Source organism: Halichoeres trimaculatus, unplaced genomic scaffold (assembly GCF_033239565.1).
Source record: "Halichoeres trimaculatus isolate MK-OKI-2021-1 unplaced genomic scaffold, fHalTri1.1 fHalTri1_scaffold_12, whole genome shotgun sequence".
Classification (NCBI taxonomy): Eukaryota; Metazoa; Chordata; class Actinopteri; order Labriformes; family Labridae; genus Halichoeres; species Halichoeres trimaculatus.
In genome coordinates this window covers 23599911-23623906 of record NW_027437190.1, presented here as the reverse complement: position 1 = coordinate 23623906, position 23996 = coordinate 23599911, and the positions used below count along the sequence as shown (strand labels likewise).

Sequence of the window (23996 nt, the reverse complement as noted above, 5' to 3'; positions counted from 1 at the left end):
TTCCCCATCTGGCAAATGAATAAAACTTTATAACAATATTCATATTTGCAACTCACAAACACACAAATAAACCACCACAGACAGCCATCACCAAAATGACAAAAAAAAAAAGTCATGCGAGTTATATACACAAGGAAAGCTGATATGTATTTGACAACTGTTACAAAGCAGGGGGTGTTACAGTCGCTGAGGTATGTGAAGCTTAAAAGTCTCTGGAGAAGGGGGAAACAGAGGGTCTAATATCACTGTCATCACTGGAAAACAAAGGGCTGGTTTTGGGACACAGAGAGTAAATAGTCTGTTTGTAATTCAAATTATATCTGTAACAACTGGAGAGGCCAGACAAGCTCATTCAGATAAGAGATGCATTAGTAATTACAGTTTGACAGTAGAAGAACAGCATTTGTTTGTTGTAGTTAGAGCTAGGTGATCACTCAAAACTTACCTTTTATAAACTTTTAGCGGAAGCACACCATGATAAAAAGCTGTTCTTGAAATAACTGCTGTCAGAGCAAACTCCAACCAAAAGACTTTCTGTTTATAAATGTAAGAAATAATGTGAAGCTGTGATAGTTTACAGCTTTTAACACCAGTTTGATTTCCACACACAGGAGAGGATGTCTTTGGTTCCTTTTGCTTGTGTGTCAGCAGGATTATGGGAAACCATAGCCTGATTTACATGGTGTTTGGTTAAAATTTGCATTTCCACCACATCACCCAGCTCTAACTGTGCTGTAATTCATAACCAACATTTGCAGCTTGCAGTTACGCCGTGGAACTGACACAGTTTTGTTATCAAATGTTTGGTCCCAACCCTAAATGGTCCATGATGGCAGTACGGAGAGACAGTTTGGCAGTGAATGGACTTTCTTTCACATTTACTCGTTCTGACTCACTGCTTCAGAGATGACTGTGCTTATGTTCCTAGAGAGATGTAATTTGCTTACAAATACAGGCAGAACAAGTTAGGGGTAAAAAAAAACTCTAAGTAAATTAGATTCACTGGATCATAGGAGGAAATGAAAACAAGCAAATACACCGTCATTACACCAATGAATTTGGAAAATGCTTGAGGTAACTATAAACATAAACAGGAAACAAAAAAGCAGGACAATTTTATAAGGATGGTTGAATTTCATATAGCTCTGTGCTTGTATATATGAAATGTAAACTAATGTAATGGGCCTCACTTTAGGTCACAAGTTACATTGAACAAGAAAATGACTCCACATTGGTTCACACTGGTTTCTGTGTAAAAGAACGTGTGAATTTAAGATGCTAAATGATAGTAGAATATTCAATTCCTGACCACTAAAAAGCATGAAACTTTGACAATGCTCTCACACAGGCTGAGAAAATGAAACCCTGGAGATGAAAAACCTAATGTTTATTTCCTTTTCTCCAGTATTGATGTCCTGTATCACCTTACTGCTGAGTCCTGTTGGAATGTTTTGTCTTTGAAAACTTTTTCAGAGAAATCTAATTAAATGTGCCTCCCTTTCAATCACTTATAAGATCATAATGAGGTTTAACGTTAGACTTGACCTGCAGCTTAACAGCATCTTGATATTTCAACAACCTCATTTCAACCTGCACTCAGGTCAGTGAACCGTTTCAAACTGGGAATGTTGGCATGTAATAAAAGTACACATACTGTACAGGCAGACACAAAGATGACGGGAGCTCTTCACTATTCAAACCCCGTTCTCCATTCACACTATGAAAGTGACATTCAGTGAGCGTAAACATTCCTTTTCCCCGAGTTCACAGCACTTGATGCATATGTACATGGATATAAAATGTTGGCCTTTTCAGTGTCTCACTTTTGTCTAATTTGCTGCAGTTTGAACTGAATCTGTTTGAACTTTGTTTTTCAAACAAGATCTCATCTGACGCATGTGATGTTTGCTTTTTTAAAGCTGAGTGTTGCTGTGGTCAAACTTGAACGTTCTTGTATCTTGAATCCAACCACTTCTTGTTTTCTCCACTCAGTCATTCTTCTCTCCACTTTTCTCTCCCCCACTCTCCTTTTTGTCTCCCTCCTTTCCCCCTCTCCTCACGTCCCCTTTCCCTCCTTTGAGGACCTTGCCAATGACGATGCAGCACACAGCGATGATGTGCATGGTGAAGTAGATGGACGTCCAGTAGTTGATGGTGTCAGACGCCTTCAGCAGCACAAAGCCCATGCACATGTAGTCGTACGCCCGCATCTTTAGAAACCAGTGGACCCAGTCGAAGATGTTCTGCCCTTGTGGGCCCAGTTTGGATCGGACTGAGGACTCCATGGCAGACTCAGCAGCGATGCACAGGGGGATGGTGAGGAAGGAGAGGTAGTATCCAGCGTGGAGTCCATGCCAATATGCGCTGATGAACATGGTCCAGCCAGCTCTGAGAGTTAAAACAAAAACAAAAAGCTATTTATGTTAATTATTGTCACTAACATTTTACTTAATACTCCCTGAACTTATGTCTTACAGGGAATAAAAATGAAGGATGTATTCAACCAAGTAAGACTGTAATATTCTGTATTCCTCCCCTTGCTAACAAGCAGTAAACTGATCCCACTGACAACTAAACCTCATCTGGCTTCCTGTTTTAGCAACACACCTTCCTTGTTTCATCCTTTTTCTGTTAAAAACTTACAAATAACAAATCTGTGACACTTTGTGAGACATTCCAACATTACCACAAACACTCTGCTGTAGTTATTTTTTAAGAGCTTGCACTTACATCACCCTGCTGCCAAAATTACTCACTAGAGAAACAAATCAATGGCTGTAAACAGTCCAGAAGATTTGTTTTAGGTCTCCGAGCAGCAGTTTGCCAAAGACAAAGGGCTCCACTGTTATTAGCCTTATTTGGTGATAAATCCATACAACTGTGACCCTTTGCATTCATTTACATGTGAATAGGAGTGAGCACACACAGCGCAGAGGTGGTAGTGAAATATTGACGTTTCATTGACAGAAAGTGCTTAAAGCATTGTTGGTTTTTATCTTTCAATAGCTTATATTGAAAATAATTCTCATACAAAATTAACAATATCACCTCATCAAAGGTTGCAGGATTTATCACTTCTGCTTGAATAAGAGACGCACAATCCTTGAGCAAATCAGCTTGAGGAATTCAACTCAAGCAAATCAGCGCCACCTGATAAAGCATTACCTGAGTGTGTAGGCTTTGAAGGGGGAATTTGGGTAGATGTAGTGATGGAGCCACCATTGTACAGTCATGTTCCAGTAACGCATGCCGTGCCGAACCTTCACACAAAAGTCAGTGTTGTAGCAGTCGATGTTCTGGATGGTTCTGAAGTCATATTTCTCTTCAGTGGAGGGATCAGGACTAATCAGAAAGAAGAAGAAGATAACATGAAAAAGAGGGGAGAAAGTAGCAGAAATCCTAAATCTCAAGATGTCAGGGAGCAAACACTGACAAATCCTTCTTCACTAATCTTATTGTTCTGCTGATAATGTACCTGTAGTTCACAGTGGGCCCTCCCCCAGGTTTGGACAGTGCTTTCTCTGGATAGCAGCCCAGACCAGCACTGATACAACCAGCCTCAGCTCCACACCAGGCGGCATAGAAACGCATCCGAAACACGAAGAACACAACAATCATGTAGAAGAACCTGGTGACACAGAGAGAGTTATCTATCTTTATCAGAGAAAAGAAACAGTGCTTACTTTGGCTTTAGCTAAAGCAAACAGCTACAACCAAGTGGCTCAATCAGCAGACTTCAAGTCACTGAAGTCTGAAGAAGTCTTTCAGAGGAAGTGACATGTCTTCAAGAATTCTACAGAGTCTGAGTTGCCCTTTTTAGATCAAGTTAAGGGTTATTTAAGTCTCAGTGCAATCTCAAAATACTTTGAAATCAAATAAATTACCTTTAACAAAAATTAGTATTGTGTAGTGTACAGAAGTGTTATGTAGGTAAACCTTAAGCCCCTATAATAACGGCCATTTTGTGGTTAATGAAGGAAAAAGTCTCAAATCTGAGACTTTAAAGTCCCCCTAAACAAATACTTTAAGTTTCATATTTTGTTTCTCGTTTTTTTTCTAAAAAAATAGTTTTAACTTACAGAAACTATTGGAATTGAATCATATTCCTCATTGCCTTGAATAAGTGAGTGACTATGAAATGCTAACACATCATTTCATGCCTCATGTTTTGACTATAATAATGTCACAATAACCCTACGGCTCTAATACCAGTTAACTTTACTGTTTTTAAAGAGCAGAATAAAAGAAGTAGCTGGAGCACCTGAAGAAAAAGTTTCGATCAAGGAATTCCTCTGTGCGAACGTAGGCCAGAGGAAAGACAGAGTTCACAGCCAGAAACAGAGCGCCGTAGACAGGAACCAGCTTCACACGCTGCAGGCATGGCGCCCAGCAGGGCAAGGCCTGTGGGGTTGGCTGCTTCAGCCAGTCGGCGTACGTCTGGAAGCGGAAGAATGGACCTTTAGGAAAATTAAGGAATGAGATAAGGGAATAAAGACAGTTTTGATAAGACAGTGATCAACATAAATGGATTATTGGGGAAATGCAAGACACAAAAGGAACCAGAGGGGGGCAGTGTGGTTCAAGTAAGATGAGGTGTCGTAGGTAGTGAGGGAGAGCAACAGAAAAGCAAAAAGAGAAGTATGAGAAAATCACATGTAACAGTACTGAAAACAATATGGACTCACACAATATTGGACAAGTAGCGGCGAGTGAGACAAAGAGAGACATCAGTTAAAAGTCATGCAAACACAATAGACATCAGCATCAACACACATGAGTATAAATGGGAAAAATTCTACAAAGTGTCAGGTGTTTCCACAGACTTACCGGTCATTATTCCCACATAACAGTAGCTATAGGACAGAATATCATAGAGAGACGGCTCCTGGGACAGACCAACTATGACAGGAGACTTGGCAAAGGAGCTGACTTCCTTTTTCTTCTCGATGTGGAAGCTGTGCACCTCGTTAGCGAGACTCACCATCTGCATTCAAAGTCAGGTAACACAACACAAAGATGTCAAGATGCTGTGTGATACTGCACCAGACCTATCCATTGGTAATGTTTCTGTACCTTGAGAGTGAGAAGAAGCTGGACAGCGTTGGCAAAAGGTGTCGGCTCTGGAAGCCCAAACCGAGTGACCAGCCGGAAGAAAAGGAGGTAGAGGAAAGTCCAGCCGAGACTTAGAGCTGGTGCATGCCTTGCAAAAAAACAAGAGCCCTAAGTGAGTGAGTGCTAAACAGGGAACTCTAATAAGAAGTTTATTCCAATTCTATTTGAGATATGTTTTTGATTTGCAACTACTATGATCATCATTGTCTTCTTCACAGTTTAGTTAGAAACATCTCAGAAATCTCTAGTTGCCAAGTTACCTCAGTCACCTACTTTTGTCCATTGGAAAAGCAGATTTTTAACAAAATTTTCACTTTTCTGAGAGTTTTATTCTGCTTTCGCTTTCTGACATCTCTTAGACTTAATACATTACCAGACCAATAGACTCCGTGAATAAACTATAATTACTGCACACTGCTGTGCTATTTGTGCAAGCATTCTGTGTTACACTGTGACAAAACCTTGTAAAAGAATCTGTTTGTATCCCTCACCTCCAGCTGCTCTTTATGATAATCCATGTTCCAATCACTGTCACCAGAGAGTGGAGTGTGTGGATGTTACAGGTGGCGATGATGATGGAGAGACCCAGAAGAAGAGCTGCCCCTTGTTTCACAGGAGGACCTGAAGTGAAAGCAAAATGATGTGTTTTAGCTACTGTTAACTACCCACCACATGAGCCAAAAAAAAGTTGTCACTCAAACTCTGTAATTTTCTCTCTCTCAATCAATAAAAATAGCCTAAGTTAACACAGCTGTGAAAAAAATATCTGGGGTCAAAGCAGAGCAGAAAAATTGCCTCAAGCTTTGACACTTCAAGTGTGAAGAAAAAAAGAAGCAAAGAGGTTAAAAATAGCTCTGGTGAAGTCATACTTTTTATATAAATCTAAATTATAACAAACCAAAGTCACAAACCAAACGGTCAGCTCTGGAGTTGTATTGTGATTAGTGAAAGTGCCAGATCTGACAAGTGGAACCAAGTGCAGAGTAGACATTATGTGATGATTTCAGAGTTAGGAGATAGTACATATGTCAACAAATAACAACACACATGGTCAGTGGACAGATGCAGCTTGGTGCTTTTGCATTAAGTTACACTGCCAACCAGAACTAGTGCTTTTAATTTCAACATTCTTCCAAAGTATCTAAAGGGAGAGCAATTCTGTGTGTGCAAACTATTTGTTTACACTCAACAGACAGGTCTTGCATATGTAAGTGCATGTTTTCACAACATGAACAAAGGTGCAAAGGAACAGTTGAGCCAATAAAGCAGGGGCATCAGATACAAAACTGACGAGACAAATGTAATGCAAAGAAATCACAAAGAAGCTTTGCATGAGGTTAAAAGGCACTGAAGTCTTAGACTTGAACAAAGATTGCTTATAATTATCCAAACTTTTACTTATGGCTTTCCAAAACTTGATTTATAAAAATTAATCCTCCACAGGAGTCCAAGGAACAGATGCTGCTTAGTAGATTTCTCCTTTCCTCTACCCTATAAAGGATGAGAGGCTTTCCTTGCAGTGAATGATTACCAAATATAAACACATGGATCAGGGGCAAGTTTTAAGTCATAGTCAAAAAGTTATTCTCCATTCGTAAATAAATACATCATATTGATTGTGTTTGATATCTTGTCTGTCATTAAGTGTGAAGAAAACAATGTTGTGTTTTTATTTGACTATTTCCTGTCACAATGCAAAACACACAAAGATGCTTAAATTTTGAAAGACATCTTATTTGAGAAACTGAGCCAGAGAGACTGTGGAGTACAGTATCTCACCAACAGCACTGAGAAACATTGAAATAAAACATATGTTTTTAATTGAGTATTCAATTCATGTCTGTAACTTGGTTTTCAAATGCAACCTGACCAAAATACTTACTGAGGTAACGAAAAAGGTATCCCACAGGGATGGAAGCAGCGAGGACTCCCAAGTACACCAGCTCATCAGGCGACATCGCTCTGTTGGCACAGGTCAGATGAAATCTGTCTCACACAGTGACTACATTAACATTAAATAGAAGCATAATATGATAGTCTGTTATGGTTGTTGATCACATTTACTTGCAACAACTACTATCTGGTGAAGCTGGTTGTTTTATTGGTAGAATTAATTGCAGGTTCTGAATCCTGTAGTAGGTTTTCAGGGAGTCTTCGGTCAAACCTTTTCACTTTGGGATAAATTTGCAAAATTAAACACAATACATGCAAGGTTTATTTTGGTACAAGCTGCTTTTTTCATTTATAGCACTCAGGGTGCTTTTCCTCAGGGTGTATTTCACATTTTTTCTAGTTGTGGAGCAAGAAAAAAACTCCCATTCAAGGTAACTTCCTGAGTTGCATGCAAGAACACACAGTAACAGCTGAAACACCGTGCGCTATTGGGCTTATAACGTGTTTTCAAATGACGTTATGAGTTTGTCGTAATGAACCTTAAAGGACCCTCTTGACTTCGTACATACGCTTAGTACAGGAGAGAGTACCATTGTAAGTGACCATATACATGCATTCTTCAACTATACCTGTGACTGAATTTCAGAGGTGGCGTTAGCTAGCAGCAGCGTAACCTCGAAACAAAAATTGGATTACATCCCAAATGAACCATTCTTACTGCCTTTATAATGGTTAATTAAATACAAAAAATAAATAAAAGGTAAGGACTGAACCACTGATCTTGGCCGTTTAGTTAACCCTAACCCTCTGTCAACAAAAACGTTAGCACTGCTCAAACTAACCGTTAAGTAGCCTGGCTGCTACCACAGGAGCTAAATGATGAACTACCAAGCGTCGGTTAAGGGAGCCGTTTACTCACATTTATAACGACAAATGCACCACGGTTAAATTGCTGTAGTCTCTGTTCGAGCACTGCACACCCTGATACACATTCAAACAGCAGGCATCGTGTATAACAGGTTGCTTACTTCCCGGTAGCTGACTAAGTTGGACGCCCCCAAGTGTTGGACTGTACTATTGTAAAGAGGGTGGGGACTGTACCATTCCGCTTGCAGGGGTGCCAAACACACTTTGCTCATACCTTTTAGAAACTCTGCAACAATCTATATTTGGCCGCCTAGGATCGTACTATCTTTCACCATAAATTTATATTCATTCTTCAGTATTGTTAGTACTTGTACACCTTTACCTTTCACTAAGAATAAAAACCACAACCTTGTTCTCTGGTCAACCCAACATTTTTTATTGAAAGTTTTGACAGAACAGGAACATCAAATTTCCTGGACAATATCCTTCTTAATCCTCCTCTTCGTCGTCAGCTCCTCCAGCTCCACCCTGGCCCTTCTTGGCGTTCTTTCTCTTGACACGGCCTGGGCGTCCACCACCGTATGGAGACCTCAGGGAGAAGTCAATGTGCTTCTGGCTGTCCAGGCGTACCACGAAGGAGGGAATGTTGACCACCTGCTTACGCACACTGCAGACAGAGAGCAATACTTTAAGAGGCATGGAAGCACATTTATTGCTCCACATTTTCAGTTATGTTATGTTAAATTTATCATTCAAACAAAATATTGGTTACTGCAGGCTTCATTGACGAGGAATTCTTGACACCACAGAAAATCTGAAATTTGTACTTAAATCATCAGCCTGAGTAACAAACTATGAAAAAACAACTTTATTGCCCGAGGTGCAATCCCCCAAACCCTTACCTGACAGCCACAACACCTGGGTGGCACAGTCCAAGCCCTCAGCGGCAGGATTGGCTCTGGGCAATGTCTACTGACAAGGTATACGGTTTTGATACCGAATTGACCTTGATGAAAAGTTAAACCGACCTCAGCCGAGATCATTATGAACTGATGGTCCTCTGATGGAAGAGGAAGCATTGAGTTTCTAATGAGTTCCTCTTGTGATTAATAAACCCCTCCCTTTATTATGTTTACGGAGGATGAAAACTTACCGAATGTGCCTCTGGCGGATAAGGACACGGGCATGGTGGATGCTCTTGGCAAGCCCAAGCTTGAAGACCTGTGTCTGAAGCCTCCTCTCCAAGAAATCTTCAACCTTCAGACCCAGGATGTAATCGAGCTTCATCTTACCCTCATCAAGCACACCGATCCTCACCAGACGCCTGAGCAAGGCATTACCTGGCAAACCAAACAGAAGGAAGTTACAAAATCTGACGACTGTTACTTAGAGTTTACAGTACAACGACACTTTTGGCCTCATTGACGAGGAATTCATGACACCATAAGAAAGTCTGACAAGCTGATATTTAAATCATCGGCCAATACAACACATTTTCTTTTGATTGTTTTTAATACCTTCAAACAGACGCTTGGGATCCTTTTCATCAAGAGTGAGCAGCTCTCTGGCAGCTTTGCGAATCTTTGCAAGGGTGAACTTGACCCTCCACACTTCACGCTTGTTCCTCAGGCCATACTCGCCTATCAAAAGAAATGAAAAAGTCAGTTTAATTTCACAGCGGGTTTAAGTGAACACGTGTGAACAGCAATAGAATACCAGCATACCAATGAGTTTCAACTCCTGGTCGAGACGGGACTTCTCGAAGGGACGACGGGGGGTGACATACGTCTTGCGACAAACCCAACTCCTGGCAACGGGCATGGTGGCTTACAAATGCCTAAAACAACCAACATAGAGTTCGTCATTACAAGTTCATAATACAAGACAATACAAAGACAAAACAAAACAGGACCGGCAGCGCACTAAAGCTGAGTATAATGATACTCAAAGCTATGATGGTTCCTCCTCACTCAAATAAAGTGAGGAGCAAGCGAGACTTTGAGTTTGAAATCTGACGAAATATAACAGTTGCACTGTGCGGCTTAACTTCATCGCCTAAATGTATCAAATTGTCAAGTTGCACTGATAAAATTTCAACTAATCGGCGATTTGAATACAACAAATCAACTCAAAAAAAGAGTAAATACGTAAGAAAAGGACATATCTGACAAGATTCGATAGATTTTTGGAAAAGGACCAGGCACGTAAAACGCCGCGTGTGGTTTTGATAAAAAGTTGCAACCTCCGTTTATTTGCAGCTACCTTCAAATTCCTAACTATTCGCATTAATCAACAGAATCCTTAATCTATTCCATTGGAGTAATTCCGCTAAAACACATTTGAGCAGACAACACTAGCACCGGTTAGCAGTACTATAATGTTCACATTTCGATTTTCTGTGATGTCGCTCATTTAAGTTATGACATGTGAGATAAAATAACAAAGTAGGAATAAACTTCACAGTGAAACTAATATTTATTAGAATGTTTAATTCACAAAGATACGATAAATAGCGCTAACTCCACTGCCACACGACTAGGCCGCAATTGCACCGGACCACATGTTAGATGTCGCATGCAAGTGTTAGCTTAACCGAATTAGCTTTCCTAACGCTTGAAGGGGTAAGCAGCGTTTTAAAAGGACCTTTATCCCGTAAAAAAACCTTTTATTTTAAACTCCCCTGAACTCCTGAGTATTTTAAGACAAACGTGGCTTAAACATCTTCTTATATTTGTAAGTAGGCTAAGGTCCGTACCTGTCTTGCTCAGGCTCGCGCAGTAAAGAGGACGTAAAAGGAAGTTCCCATTGACTTATAGGGCCAGCCTGCGCACTACATATCCCATCGTGCTTCTGGTAGTCAAAACGGAAGTTGGGAAGATGAATATAGCGCCACCTGTTGGTCACATCTACAAACAAAGGCTAGAGGCTTAAAATCTACGAGCTGTAAATGAGCACGTCTGCGCCATCATAGATTCTGTAGTCTGTGTCCCACCCGTAGATGCGTTTTTAATTTTGTTTTTCGTGGTATCATTTTTAACACTTTAGATACAGTGGTTTAGATTTTCTTGGATTTTTTCAAAAAATCATTTTAACACCAAAAGTAACTACAAGACCAAAATAAGGCGTAATATTAACTATAGGATATAGGAAAATAAATAAGTATTGCAAGTTATGACAATGACAAAGTATTGTTATTATTATTATTATTATTATTATTATTATTATTATTATTATTATTATTATTATTATTATTATTATTATTGTTGTTGTTGTTGTTGTTGTTGTTGTTGTTGTTGTTGTTGTTGTTGTTGTTCATTTATTATGAACAAATAAACAAACATTAGTTGGACAATTATGACTTATAAGTACTTTTTATTGCTTTTCTATTAAAGAGGGTACCAAAAGGTGTGTGGTGGTGGTGGTGGTGGTGGAGGGTGCCCTTTGGATTGAGATGTATTGAATTACTGGGTTCCATAATTTAAAGAAAGTGTTTAGGTTGCCTGATAGTTTATAATTCAGACTCTCAATATGTAGGATATCCACCAATTCCCTCAACCAGATTTCAAAGTGAGGCAGAGTCAGATTACCACAGTTTTATAATGCATTTTTAAAATTTTATTTTATTTATTTATTTATTTTTGCGCTTACAGCAGTTACCTACAGCCAACAACCTAGATTGTTGAAAGGTTGATTTACATGGAGTTACTGTTTGTTTATTCAATCGGACATGGCTCACAACTATATATAAAACAAAAACAAAAACAAAACAAACTTACAACACTCTTCCCTGCACTTTCATAAAAATATTTGTTATCCTTCATAAGAACTGCAACCTCACAGTACTATAAGGGTCAACATGAGTAACTTAATATCATGACTTCTTCTTCAGCCAAACATCAGTTTAAAAGGTTGTTATTGTATGAGTGTGTACAAGCAATAAGAAGTCTTGCATGTCTAAGAGTAAAGGTGGTAAGGTGGTAAACTCAGAGAGGACATGGGCGACTATTTATACAACTCTGAAATGGGACCCCGTGAGCATGTGTTTCTGTCTGTCAGGCCGCATGATCAGCAGATGGACACACAGAAGCTCACTTGCTTTCTGTTTCACTGCTCTATATCCTGTCTTTTCTAGACAGGATCTCACTTGTTTTTGGGACTTTTTATTTTCCACTTTGAATTATCTGCGAGCTTATCCAGTCTTAAAGTACCTTCCCCTCACCCTCCTGGATCTTCTGTTTTCTCCTGTTGGGATTTTTTTCTGTTTTTTCCTCTTTCCTAGTCTGGCTGCCCGTCCTGTGTGAATATCAACCTTTACCCTGCTTTGCTTTTCCTTCTCCTCTTATCATCCAACGTTCCTTGTTTCCCTGAGTGTAGTTTTTGGGCTATGCTCTCCTCACCCACTGTGATTCTCCAGCCTTATGGACTCCCTGTCTACCCACAGACAACCACATGCTACCCCAGCATAGTTCAGGTAAAGTCTTTCTCAACTAATGAATAATAAAATACTGAAAATTTATCCATAAAACTGGTAAATATGTTCCTCATGATCAAATACTGATTTTTGTGATCAAACCAAATGCAACGAACCAAAGTTTAAAATAAAAACCACAGTGGGGAAACAAAAAGAGGAAACGCATGCTACACTAGAATCACTAAATCCAAAAGCTTACACTTATATTTTATTAGTTTGGTTTGGTAAATGATAAATGTAATGATTCATAATCAACTCATTTTGTCCACTATATATTTATCTTGTAAGGTAGTTATGAATGTTTGTTTGGCAAAAACATAAAACAAAACCCATCATGAAATCATCTCCCACCTCTAGAAAAAACAAAGGATTCTTTTTTCTTTTTGTAACATAAATGTGCCAAGTCTTAAACTTTATTGATGTTACTGATGTCTTTTTTTTTCATCAGTGTCTGAAAAGTTTATACTGGGATAGATTTAAAAAGTAATACTAAGCAGGCCAGCTAGGCCCTGGTGAGGACCACTGATTGTAAAAGATCTTATTTATTTTGAAGTAAGGACACATTAGGGTTATCTTTAGTCCACTCATGTCAGTGATGCCAGCAGCCGCTGTGTGTGTGTGCGTGTGTATAAGTGTCCCTGACATACCATTAGTGCCACAGTTCATCTGGTATGTGTCTACCTTGTCTCTGTGCTTCACACCAGCTGTATTTTTAGCCCTCCTCCTCTGAGCAGATAATCACTGGAGGAGATTCTGTCACCTATCTTGTTGCCTGCAGTAAACTCTACTTAAGATAGGTGTAAAACCTGCCTGTTGTGCACTTAAATGTTGACTTTTTCAGCTGTTTTGTGATATTGTTCACACTGTTTTGTTATCTAAGAAAAATCTGGGGGCATTTGGAGCAAACCAGAGTAAACAGAGGTGCAATTTGAAGAAGAGAAATTAAAAAAAAAAAAAAAAAGTTCAGACCCTGAGGACTGAAATGTAAAATCCCAGCAAATGCTTAACTTTTAACTTGTGTAAAACAGAACATTTTCAAACTACAAATTCAGATTTTTTCACAGAGTATCTGAGTGCTGTTAAAACGCGTCTATTAAAGGAAATTTGGTTTTAAAAACTGGACTATAGGGACTGTCAAATGTCAGTCTCTGCCTTCCGCCTGTCATCTTATCATCTTCACAACCAAGTACCTGATAAAAGCCAAATATATCAGTTTAGTAATTACAGCAGAAAAGCAAGATGCAGGTGGTACATTTGGAAGAAAGAAATAGCTGAAATCATTTAATCATGCTCCATGCCTGCTAACATTTGAAACTCCAACACTTAAAGGCCACATCTGCAGTTAACGTTTCTGTCAGTGTGTAAATCCTGTGGCAGCTGTCCCAGCAAGCACCTGGCTCTGAGCCGTTGACCTCCGACCCTGAGCTGACAGCTGGGGAAGGAGACGAGAAAAAGAAGGAGCAAATGTGTATCAAAAAAGCCTTTAAGAAAGAGTAAGGGGACACAGAGTCTGATGCCTTCTGACACTGTGATACTGGATAAGACACAAAGGCTGGTACTTACAGTCTGTGGGAATGTAAAGCCAGAGGGGAGGACTGGAAGTGATTGCGTGATCGTCACTCACATCACTCTCTTGATTTATCCGTCTGAAGGGTCGAGATAGTCTCACAGTTGTTGGATAGAGGGAGCACAATACAGGCACGTTGTTTTGATATGATTGGTTAACTAAGCCAGCACAAAACTGGCTGATACCTCCATTAATTGTTTAATTTATATCTAGTGTAATGATAATGGGCTAAAACTTTTAAGAAAAGTCAAAACCACAGAGATTCCAGCTTTATACTTTATACTACTGTTTCTCCCCTACCTTGAGTTTAGTGATTAGCAAAGCTTAGCAAGCAACATACTTAAAAGTGCCAGACAGATGTCTTTGTTTGGAGTTTTAAAACTTGGCCTGCTATCACCATTCCTAACTAATTCCTTCTTAATTGTACAATCTGTGTCTACATATCTCTGTTTTCACGCCTCTAAGTGCAGTAGTTGAGTTGCAATTAAAGAGGATCTGTCCGAGACCTAAAGTTGGGTGATAAACTTGTGGCATTTTGCTCATATGGCAACGTATTGATAAATATGAATCAGACTGTGAGACAAGAGAGACGTAGGAAGCTCTGTGAGCCTTCAAGTGAGTGAAGATAAAAACAAGACATCAGAAAATCACCAGAAATATGTAAGGAGTAATACATTGAGGAGTTGCAGTAACTTGTTAGCTTAGCTTAGCATAGACACTGTAAACAATAAGAAAGAAGGCAAAAGAGATCAAAAACAACACATTTTCACAACCTTAATTTTCTATATCTTATATATTTAATCCACATAATGAGCAAAGAGTACAAAAATGTGAGGTAAGCTAGCTGATTTCTCCTATTTGAAGCTGTTGCACTAAGCTAAGCAAACAAACTGCTTGCTAAAGGTTCGTAATTACTGTTTTTTTTAATGTTCCAGGTGGATGTTGACATAGTTGTCAGAAAACAATACATATGCTAATACAAGACAATATATTTCAGTACATCTGTATTTCTTTTTCCCCCCCATTCACAGAAATACCATTTGTAAACTAACATACAAGATACACACCAGGAGCCATTTGATGTTAAATAGCTGATTATTGAACATGTCATGATAACTAAACCGACTAAACATGAAGATTTAAACTCTTGTTTTAGTTAAAAGTTAATCAGGCATATTTACAAAGCACAGGAAGGATGCAGGCTAGGGTGTATTGATCAAAAAGTGTTACAGTAGAAGTCATAAAGCCATGTTGGCCTCTCTATGTGATATTCTTGGAATCAACCTTTAGCATGATATACTGACTTGCAACTGAAGGACCTTTTAGATTCATAGATACCCCATCCAGGGGGATGAGCTCTATCTGCCATCTGGGCTGAGTGTGTGTTCATGTATCTTTAAAGTGAAGGCAGTTAATGTGATTGACAGTTACAGATGACCACAGCTGGTCTGCCCCCCACCCTGGTCTTTTTGCTCTGACAATCATTTGGTGTGATTGGTGGATGAGTAGCACTTATGGTGCAGTAGGCGGGTGGTCAGCTGGCATTAAAACATGCTGCAGTTGTTGGACAATGCAGCAGAGGTCCAGGAATGCAGTAAAGGGGTAAGACAATGCTCTAGCTCTTAACTGGATAGTTTGCTTGTGTCAAGACTGTATTGGATATTTTTTAGCTCTATTTAAATACAGTTCAGATAAATTTAAATTTAAACACTAACATTCCTCACCTCTGCATCTCTTTCTCTCACTTGAAGGAATTACTTATACTTGTTCTTGGTTTGACTGAATTCAACAGTTCTTTATATGTGTCTAAATCTTACTTTATGTCACCTAAACTGAAAAGGGATGACTCTATGAGGGATTAAAAGTCATATATTTTTGTACTAACATATCTTTTGATCTATCTTATTTGTTTTTTATTTAAGTTCTCTTGGTTTTTAGAGTCATAAATTTCAGTCTAGTTTTTTTATTTTTGGTTCTGGCTTTCTGTGTGTCACTTTCCTGCTTTACCTTCACATGAAACAAAATATTAGAAGACAAGTTTTGTTTATTGAACAAATGATTATTAACCAAGTATTTCATCCATATTACTGCTTGAAATGTTATAAATACATTGTATGTACTCCATTGTACTTTACCGTATACATGATATCATTGGAGGTTAGCTTTTAAATGCATCAGTTTGTGAATCAATTGAAGTTTAAATCTTGTAAGGCTGGAGCAGTGTTTATGCTTTTACACTCTGTTTTTTTAATCGAATTGCTAAATTTAACCTATATGGTTACTTCATAACACACTGTTTAAATTCATTTTGTATGATTTATGATTTATTTCTGAATCTATGGAGTGCCATGAAATATTAAACTAGGGCCGTGGAGTAATCTTTCCAGCAGACCAGTCATGTCAACCACAGAGAGTAATTATTTATTGTATAAAAGTTAAAACAATACCAGAATGGTGGTTGGTTTGTTTACACCTCTGACATTTGATACCTGGTTTATCAGCAGTGTCTGCTTTCTCTCTTTCTCTCCACAGGGGGGCCCCACACAGGAGGCCGGCCCTGGCAGTGCTGACCCCGCCCTCCCCCAGGTCTATGCCCCTCCCCCCACCTACCCTCCACCAGGTCAAGGCCCGCCAACACCTGCTGGCAGACTCCCACCTCTTGACTTCAGCTCTGCCCATGCCAGTTCAGAGTACCCTGAACATCCTCAGCTCAGAGTCTATCAGGGGGCTCAGCTCGATGGGGCTGAGGCTCTGACATCCAGTAACACGGTAAGAGAAAACTCACAACAGAAATTCATGCCCTAGTTAAACATGATCTTGTCTTGACTTAAATGTGACTAGAACCCCTGCTGCCACAGGGTAGTACATCCATATGTCCTGTTACAGAAACATGGACAGATAGAGTTTCCTTCTATATTTAGAGTCCCACTTCCACTGTGCGGTCCATGTACGGGAATTCAGCAGAGACAGGGGGACAGCTGAGGGGGGATTTGTTGATGAAAATAAATCTCCACTTTCCTTTTCCCCTGTGTCTTATTTAGCCACCAATAAAACAGATCACTTTTCAAGATTGTAGCTGTCTAATGTTGAGTTTGTATTGACAGTTTAAAGCTGGTAGAGGATGTAAACAACATGACATGCACTCTGTGGTTTACAGTTTTATGGTTTGTGAGATTGAAAAGTTAATTTTGGTATTCATAAAATAACAAAAACAATTGTATCTTAATAGGATATTCATTTTCCAGCAGATTCAAACACCAGAAGTGGTCCTGTCATAATCCTCATTCACTTTTCAGACATTACAAAAATTTAGTCCCAAAAGTGAGAACACACACCATTTCTGAAAATTCTCTTCACAAACCTGCGATATCTTATCAGTCTAGCTCTGCTTATTTCATAGCACTGCTTGTGGTTAGTCCTTTTCTTCACATTAAGTCCGGGCATACTTGATAGGTGGCTTTGAAAAGTGCAACACATCATCAGGTCAAAAGTTAAAAATTGTAAGCATAATTATATAATTAGCTAACTAGGAAATGACACCTTAGCTAACAAGCTAAAACTAAACACTTTGATTTGACAGCACAAACTTAAGTATAACATGTTAAATTGTCAGAATCAAAGCTAAGATTTAGCATGTAATCATGCTAACACAAAATTTGGTGTTGTTTGTAGCCTATGAAATGAAATTTTCTAACAGCGTACACTAAGATTTAGCATTCCACACTTATGTGATACAGAAAGAGCTAAGATGTAAAAATTCTAAGAAAATAAACTAAAGTTAAGCTTGTTGAAATGCTCAGATTGTAAAAATGATTTACAATTAACTCGCTTATAACTAGCACTTTAGAAATATCTGACCATGTTAGCATACTAGAATTAGCTTATGTAGAACAGATTGATGGAGCTACCAGCAGGACTCTAAACCTTCATAAAATGCTTTGAAAATGTGACAACATTTAAAATAAGGTTTAAATCATTTGCTATCAGAGTTATCTTTAATGAAAAAAAAAAAAGAAATATTATTGATCTTCTTTTGCAGTGTTGTTAAGCTTTGAAAAACGCTAATCAAATCTCTGTCAGGACCAGGACAGATGTGTTTAGTCTGATCTTTTTGGCAGGCCAGCTCTTTGTCCTGCTCCTACCAATCTCTTTGCCTCCTCTTATAAATGGTGTTTTGTGGCCCCATCTATATATTCTATTACTAGAGCCCCTGACAAACTTGGGTCTGCGCTGATTTTCGTGTGGGGAAAGTTGAGACGCCACCATGGAGGGCGGGGGTCAAAGGGGGATGCTGACCAGATGACCCCCTTTCCTCCCCTGAAATATCGCTCAGGTCCAGAAAAATTATTCTGCATCGTGACATGACACCACCACCCAACTCAACCTCCTCTCCCTGTCTCCCTTCCACTGTAGCCTGTCTGTGGTGTGTGTGTGTATGTGCGCGTGTGAGTGTGTGTGTGCGGATGTGACAGTCTGCTATTTTCAGTACTGAGCTACAGCAAGCCAGTGTAGTATAATCCAGTGGCCTGTGTGAGTTTATGTGTGTAAATTACTCTCCTTCATGAATGTGTCTCTTTTTCTGTCTATACCAAACTTATTAATTACGCCCCTTGACAAATGACCTTTAACCCTTGGCAGAAAAGCAGCACCTTGACCCCAGACTGACCCTGTTGGAACGTTTAGTTTTGATCTCTGCCCCTTTGCCTTTCTCCCTATCACCCTTTCAAGCTTTTTGCGCACCTTATTTGCCTTGTTTCATTTAATTTGACTCTTTCCTGCTGCATTAAGGCCTTTTTTCAATATTTGCCTCTTGGTACTAGAATGCTAATAATCAATTCTTCACTTCTGCAAACAAATCTATGATTTTGCGGCACACATCAATATTTTCACAGATATTTTTTCCTCTGCTTCTGACGTTTCTTTTTCTTTCTGGTGCACTCTGCTCAATTTCTTGCTTTCTAAAGCTTTTATTACTTTTTTCCTTGCAGACCTTTCCACTTTCTTTTTCTCATTTGAGCTCATTCATCTGTCTTAAAAAAACATTTCTTTAACATTTCTACTCCTGCAATGGTTGACCAGCACATATACACACATATGCGTGCACACACTAGCATCGTGGTGCATTGTGGGTCAGTGAATGTTTCAGTTTTGCCACTCTAGGCCTTGAACTTTTCCTGCATGGGTCATTTCTGATCAGTTAATATGAAGGTAGTTTTATGTGTATTTACAGAATATTACAACTACATGAATAATCTGAGTACTCATAAACAAACTTGGCACTAAGTCACTGTCTTTTTTATCTTCTGAGGAGATTAAACTTGATTTAACTCTCTTTGCAACCACTTGAGTGATTAGCTTTGGTTTTAGAAACTGTTGATATTGTGCGGTGCCTGAGAGGGATCACTGGTTGCTGAATGCTCTTTGGTTTGGATCACTTTATGAAAATTGTCTTTGCCTAATGATGTGATGCTTACGCAACTGAACTTTTAGCACATACTCTGCTGAATCTAATTTCTGAATTCATTTTATTATCCCCTCCATCTTCTTTTCTTTCCCACTGATGCTCTCTCCCTTCCTTATCCTCACTTCTACTCTGTTCATTTAAACTCTTCTTTTTCTATCTTTCTTTTCCATCCTTCTGTTCTTGTTTGTTCTCTCACGTCCTCTTCCTTCCTGTCTATTCTTCTATCAACATGCATGCTACCTCTCTTCCTTCTTCTGTTCATACTTTCTCACTGTCAGGAGGATGCTTTGGCCCCTGTGACCTCTGATCCCCAGTCTCTGGGCGTGTCGGTGTCATCAGGGGGTGGAGCAGGAAGTGGAAGTGAGGAGGAGGGGTCAGGTAAGGCCCAGCCAAAACGCCTCCACGTTTCCAACATCCCGTTTCGCTTCAGAGACCCAGACCTCCGCCAGATGTTTGGGGTATATATATCTTGGTTTCTATCTGCTTCCACATGTATTTAAAACACCAAAAACTGAAATCACATGGACTCCTTTTTGATCATTTCAGCAATTTGGGAAGATCCTTGATGTAGAAATTATCTTCAACGAGAGGGGTTCAAAGGTGAGAGTTGCAGGAACATAATTCCTGAAACATCATGTCTGAAAAACAGAATAGAGTGTGACTTTGGTGACTTGCAGGGCTTTGGGTTTGTCACCTTTGAAAGTGCAACTGAGGCTGATCGGGCGAGAGAAAAGCTCAACGGGACAATTGTGGAGGGGCGGAAGATTGAGGTAAGGAAGAATCCTGACTTTTTCCTTCAAAATATTTTCATGGTTTTCCTCTTTTGATAAATATTTTTTTCTGTTTTGTGCCCCCTCCAGGTTAACAATGCAACTGCAAGAGTAGTCACCAAGAAGCCCCAGACGCCTCTTGTAAATGGTGAACTTTCAAGTACGATAAACTTCCTTCCAGTCAGTGTTTACACTAAGATTGTGAACTGATAAACAAACAGACCTGGGTAACTGAAAAACTTAACAGACATGACTTTTTTTCTGTGCAGCTTCTGGATGGAAGATCAACCCTGTGATGGGGGCAATGTATGCACCTGAGCTTTATACAGGTAAGTTCTTCTCTATGACACTGAGCTCTAACTACCAAATCAACACAGGAATTGTACTTTTTATCCTATTTGAAATATGACATGTGTGAAATATGTGTTTTTTCCTTCTCCATCTTGTTAGTTGCTAGTTTCCCATATCCTGTAGCAACTCCCACCCTGGCTTACCGCGGCTCTGCTCTCCGTGGTCGAGGCCGAGCCGTCTACAACACCATCCGTTCAGCTGCCGCCACACCTGGCACTGTGCCTGCATACCCTGGGTAAGACTCTGCTACCAAATGCTACAGCCAGCTTTATACTCATTTTATTCACTGCTTCATCATTTGATGCTGTATGCTTACCTTCATCAGGGTTGTATATCAGGATGGGCTGTATGGAGCAGAGGTCTATGTAAGTATGTCATTTCCAACAATTCCTTAGAATTTGCTTGTAATGTGGCATCTTTATTCATGTTATTTGTCTTTTTCTGGCCCAGGGAGGATACCCTGCAGCTTACAGAGTGGCTCAGTCAGCTTCAGCTGCAACAGCAACATTTAGTGATGGGTAGGCATCAATAAATGATTTCACCAGTGTTTTCAACAATACAACTCTCTTTTAACTCCAAACAGGACAATATTAAAGAATAATAAGTTTCAGCTACAAGAAGTTATAGAAAAGGCCATCACTGCCTGTCAGAGGGGTAACCTGTTAAATAGTAAAGGAAGATGTCAAGTTAAAAAACGAGGCCTTTCAGTCTTGGCTGGCCCAGAGTTCAATAAGACCACTGTTTGACATGAACCTACATTTAAAACACAATGAAGCAGTTCAACTAAAGCAACTGTGAAGAGTTTTTAGCTGGTTAATAGTAAGACTGATATGAATACTGATGAGTCTTTATGACCTTTAAAAGCACACAAGACTGTCTGTGGCATTATTGATTCTCACAACGCAGTTATTAATAATGTCCAAGACCACTGGCAGGAGGTAGTTGTCAGTTGACTTGATCAATACATTTTCCATGGCAATGTTAAAATAAATGAATCAGGGTGTTTGTGTTCAGTTTTCTGAGATCAATTGAGACTCTTCTTCTCATGTTTTTGAGCAGATATGGACGGGTCTACGCCACAGCTGCCGATCCCTATCACCACTCAGTCGGACCAACAACAACATACGGAGTTGGTACAATGGTAAGTAAAGCTCACAGCACCTGTTGAAAGCTGTCCTGTGACATGCACCACAGTTTCTACTCAACTGCTTCTGTCAACAGGCCAGTTTGTACAGAGGAGGATATAACCGCTTTACCCCGTACTGAGGTACCTGGCAGGGGGCAGGGCTGACATCGCTCCTGAACTTGGGGACTGGCTGATCCATGAACACTGCAGGACAGATGATGAGATCCTTAAAATTGTAAAAATGTGGAAATGGCTGTACCTCCTGCTTCTATCACCATCCTCTCCTTGAGAGGCTAAACGAACTCAAAATGTAAATACTGTAGGACTTATTCTACCAATGAATACTTAGCACCTGGAGGAGGATGTCATGTAGGACAGTTGCTTAAAAACCTTTGAAGGATGACTGTTTTCTTTATTTAAGGATGTTTGCTCACACTACAGGAGGGGTAGTTGGTGGTAAATACTGTGAGATTTATTTTTTTTTCTGAGTTTTATCTGAGATTTTTCAACTTTCACGGGTCAACTGTACAAAACCATTTATACAGTGGAAATTGACTTATTTATACTGATAGATATTTACTAATTTTCAAATTGAGTGGTTGTGGGCGTATGTGCGTGTGTGTGTGTGTGTGTGTGTGTGTGTGTGTGTGTGTGTGTGTGTGTGTGTGTGTGTGTGTGTGTGTGTGGACAATGTATTGACATTGTTTATTTACTGACTGAGAGACAGCTGTGACTCTGGTATCATTATTACAATCGCAGAACTAATGTTTGGACTTAACTGAGCTGGAATATTTTTTTCTTTTCTTTTTTTTGCCTTTCTAACAATCTACCTCTCACATTTGTAGTTCTAAATACAGCCATTGTTTCTTTATTTTTCCTTCTTTATTTTTTTTAAAGTTATTTTTGGGCCTGTCATACTTTTAATGATAGAGGAGGGGACAGTGTATAGAGTTAGAAAAGGGGCGAGAGTGGGGAGCAACATGCAGGAAACAGGCTTGATTTGAACCCAGAGGCTACCCTCTTGAGGGTGAACCTTATGGGGCACCGCCTAAACTGCGACCTTAACCGCTAGGCCATGCTCCCCAAAGAGGATTTTTTCTTATCCTGTATCACTAATTTTCTTCTTATTTCTAATTTTCCTTGCGGAGCTTTCTTTAACCTTTGCTTTCCATTCTTTTAAAATCCTCACTAACACAGTCTTGCTTGGTTTATAGCTCACGTTTGTACCTCCCTATCCAGGAAAATTTTAATTTACTGAGCTGCTTCAACCCTGCTTTACATTCAGACTGAGCTGTGCATTGCTGTCGCCTTAACCTGAACATGCAAAGCTTTTACCTTCATCTTTAGATAGACCTGTGCTGATCTGTTCTCCTTTGAGACTCTTCTCTCGTCTGTTGCCTTATTTCACTTCATACTGTCATTTTACTTTTTCCTCTCTGTTCTCTCTCAGAGCTGCTAAATGCCTTCTCAGTTATTATTCATCATTTCTTCTCTGCATTTTCTTTTTTTTTCTGTTTCATTCTTACCTGGTGTGTTTGATGTTTACCTCTAAATAAAACCTGTTTTCTCTCCTGCCCTCTTCTGTCCTTTATTGATCCAGACAATTTTCTGGCTTTTTTTTTGGTCTATTTCTAACAACTGCTTTTAATTTACTCCACCTGTTTCCTCTGTTACTTCCTTGTATTCAACCTCTTTTTCTTCTTTCCTCTTGTCTTCTTTTCCTATTTCCAATCCTTTCTTTGCTCCCTTTCTGTGCATCATCTTATAATTTTAATGTAGCTTGTTTGATTACTTTTCTATTTTCTCCCTAATTTTCCAGTTTCATTCTCTTCTTAGATATAGTTGTATAAGTAAAAGACTTTAATATCTTTCTATCTAATTCTGGATCTTAATTCTCATTTTCTTCTCTTTTCTGATGACTTTTTCTTTGCATGATTTATAACCTTTTTCTTTTTGACTTAGTGCCTGTATTTTCTTATTCTTAGAGCTTCTGTGAGGAGTTTTAGCCAACAATGCAGCCTGTTCTGTCATGGTGACTAAAAACAGACATTTGGAATATATGAAATTAGTATTTTCACAGCAAGAATTAATAATACAAAAGTCATCCCAAAGAAATATGCATTGACAGAAACTTCTGCACGGGAGTTAAATCTTAGCTTCTTTCACTCTTATCCTCGTAGTGCCAAGATCTGTCTCTCTTTTTTCATTATTTATACTGTTTTGAGCTCTTTCTTTCTTACTTCCTAGTATAGTTTTACTAGTTGTTTTCTGTTGCTCTTAAAAGTCTAAGTGGTTTCCTTTTCTTTTAAACAACAGCTAGGCTGTGTCTCGTTAAAAAACTTTCTTTAACAAACTGAAACTGTTCAACCATATTC

General features: G+C 39.2%; 3 protein-coding genes across 3 annotated transcripts; 1 reads left to right on the top strand and 2 right to left on the bottom strand.

Annotated features, from left to right (window-relative positions):
• Positions 1-20: 20 nt before the first annotated feature.
• mboat7 (membrane bound O-acyltransferase domain containing 7) lies at positions 21-8068 on the bottom strand. Its single transcript, XM_074684401.1, has 9 exons — positions 7925-8068; positions 6995-7074; positions 5604-5733; positions 5074-5200; positions 4828-4984; positions 4262-4457; positions 3476-3628; positions 3166-3342; positions 21-2388 (listed from the first exon to the last, which is right to left on the bottom strand). Exons 2-9 carry the CDS (start codon positions 7068-7070, stop codon positions 1989-1991), a joined length of 1416 nt encoding a protein of 471 aa, XP_074540502.1. The 5' UTR covers positions 7071-7074; positions 7925-8068; the 3' UTR covers positions 21-1988.
• Positions 8069-8281: 213 nt separating this feature from the next.
• On the bottom strand, positions 8282-10742 carry rps9 (ribosomal protein S9). The gene is made up of 5 exons (XM_074683771.1): positions 10628-10742; positions 9597-9709; positions 9390-9512; positions 9026-9212; positions 8282-8539 (listed from the first exon to the last, which is right to left on the bottom strand). The coding sequence occupies exons 2-5, from the start codon at positions 9691-9693 to the stop codon at positions 8362-8364; spliced, it is 585 nt and encodes a 194-aa protein (XP_074539872.1). The 5' UTR covers positions 9694-9709; positions 10628-10742; the 3' UTR covers positions 8282-8361.
• An 8955-nt stretch (positions 10743-19697) lies between these two features.
• Positions 19698-23237, top strand: rbfox1l (RNA binding fox-1 homolog 1, like). Its single transcript, XM_074683639.1, has 10 exons — positions 19698-19832; positions 19921-19974; positions 20052-20144; positions 20235-20304; positions 20414-20473; positions 20595-20730; positions 20821-20860; positions 20946-21013; positions 21555-21636; positions 21717-23237. Exons 1-10 carry the CDS (start codon positions 19824-19826, stop codon positions 21759-21761), a joined length of 657 nt encoding a protein of 218 aa, XP_074539740.1. The 5' UTR covers positions 19698-19823; the 3' UTR covers positions 21762-23237.
• The last annotated feature ends 759 nt before the right edge of the window (positions 23238-23996 follow it).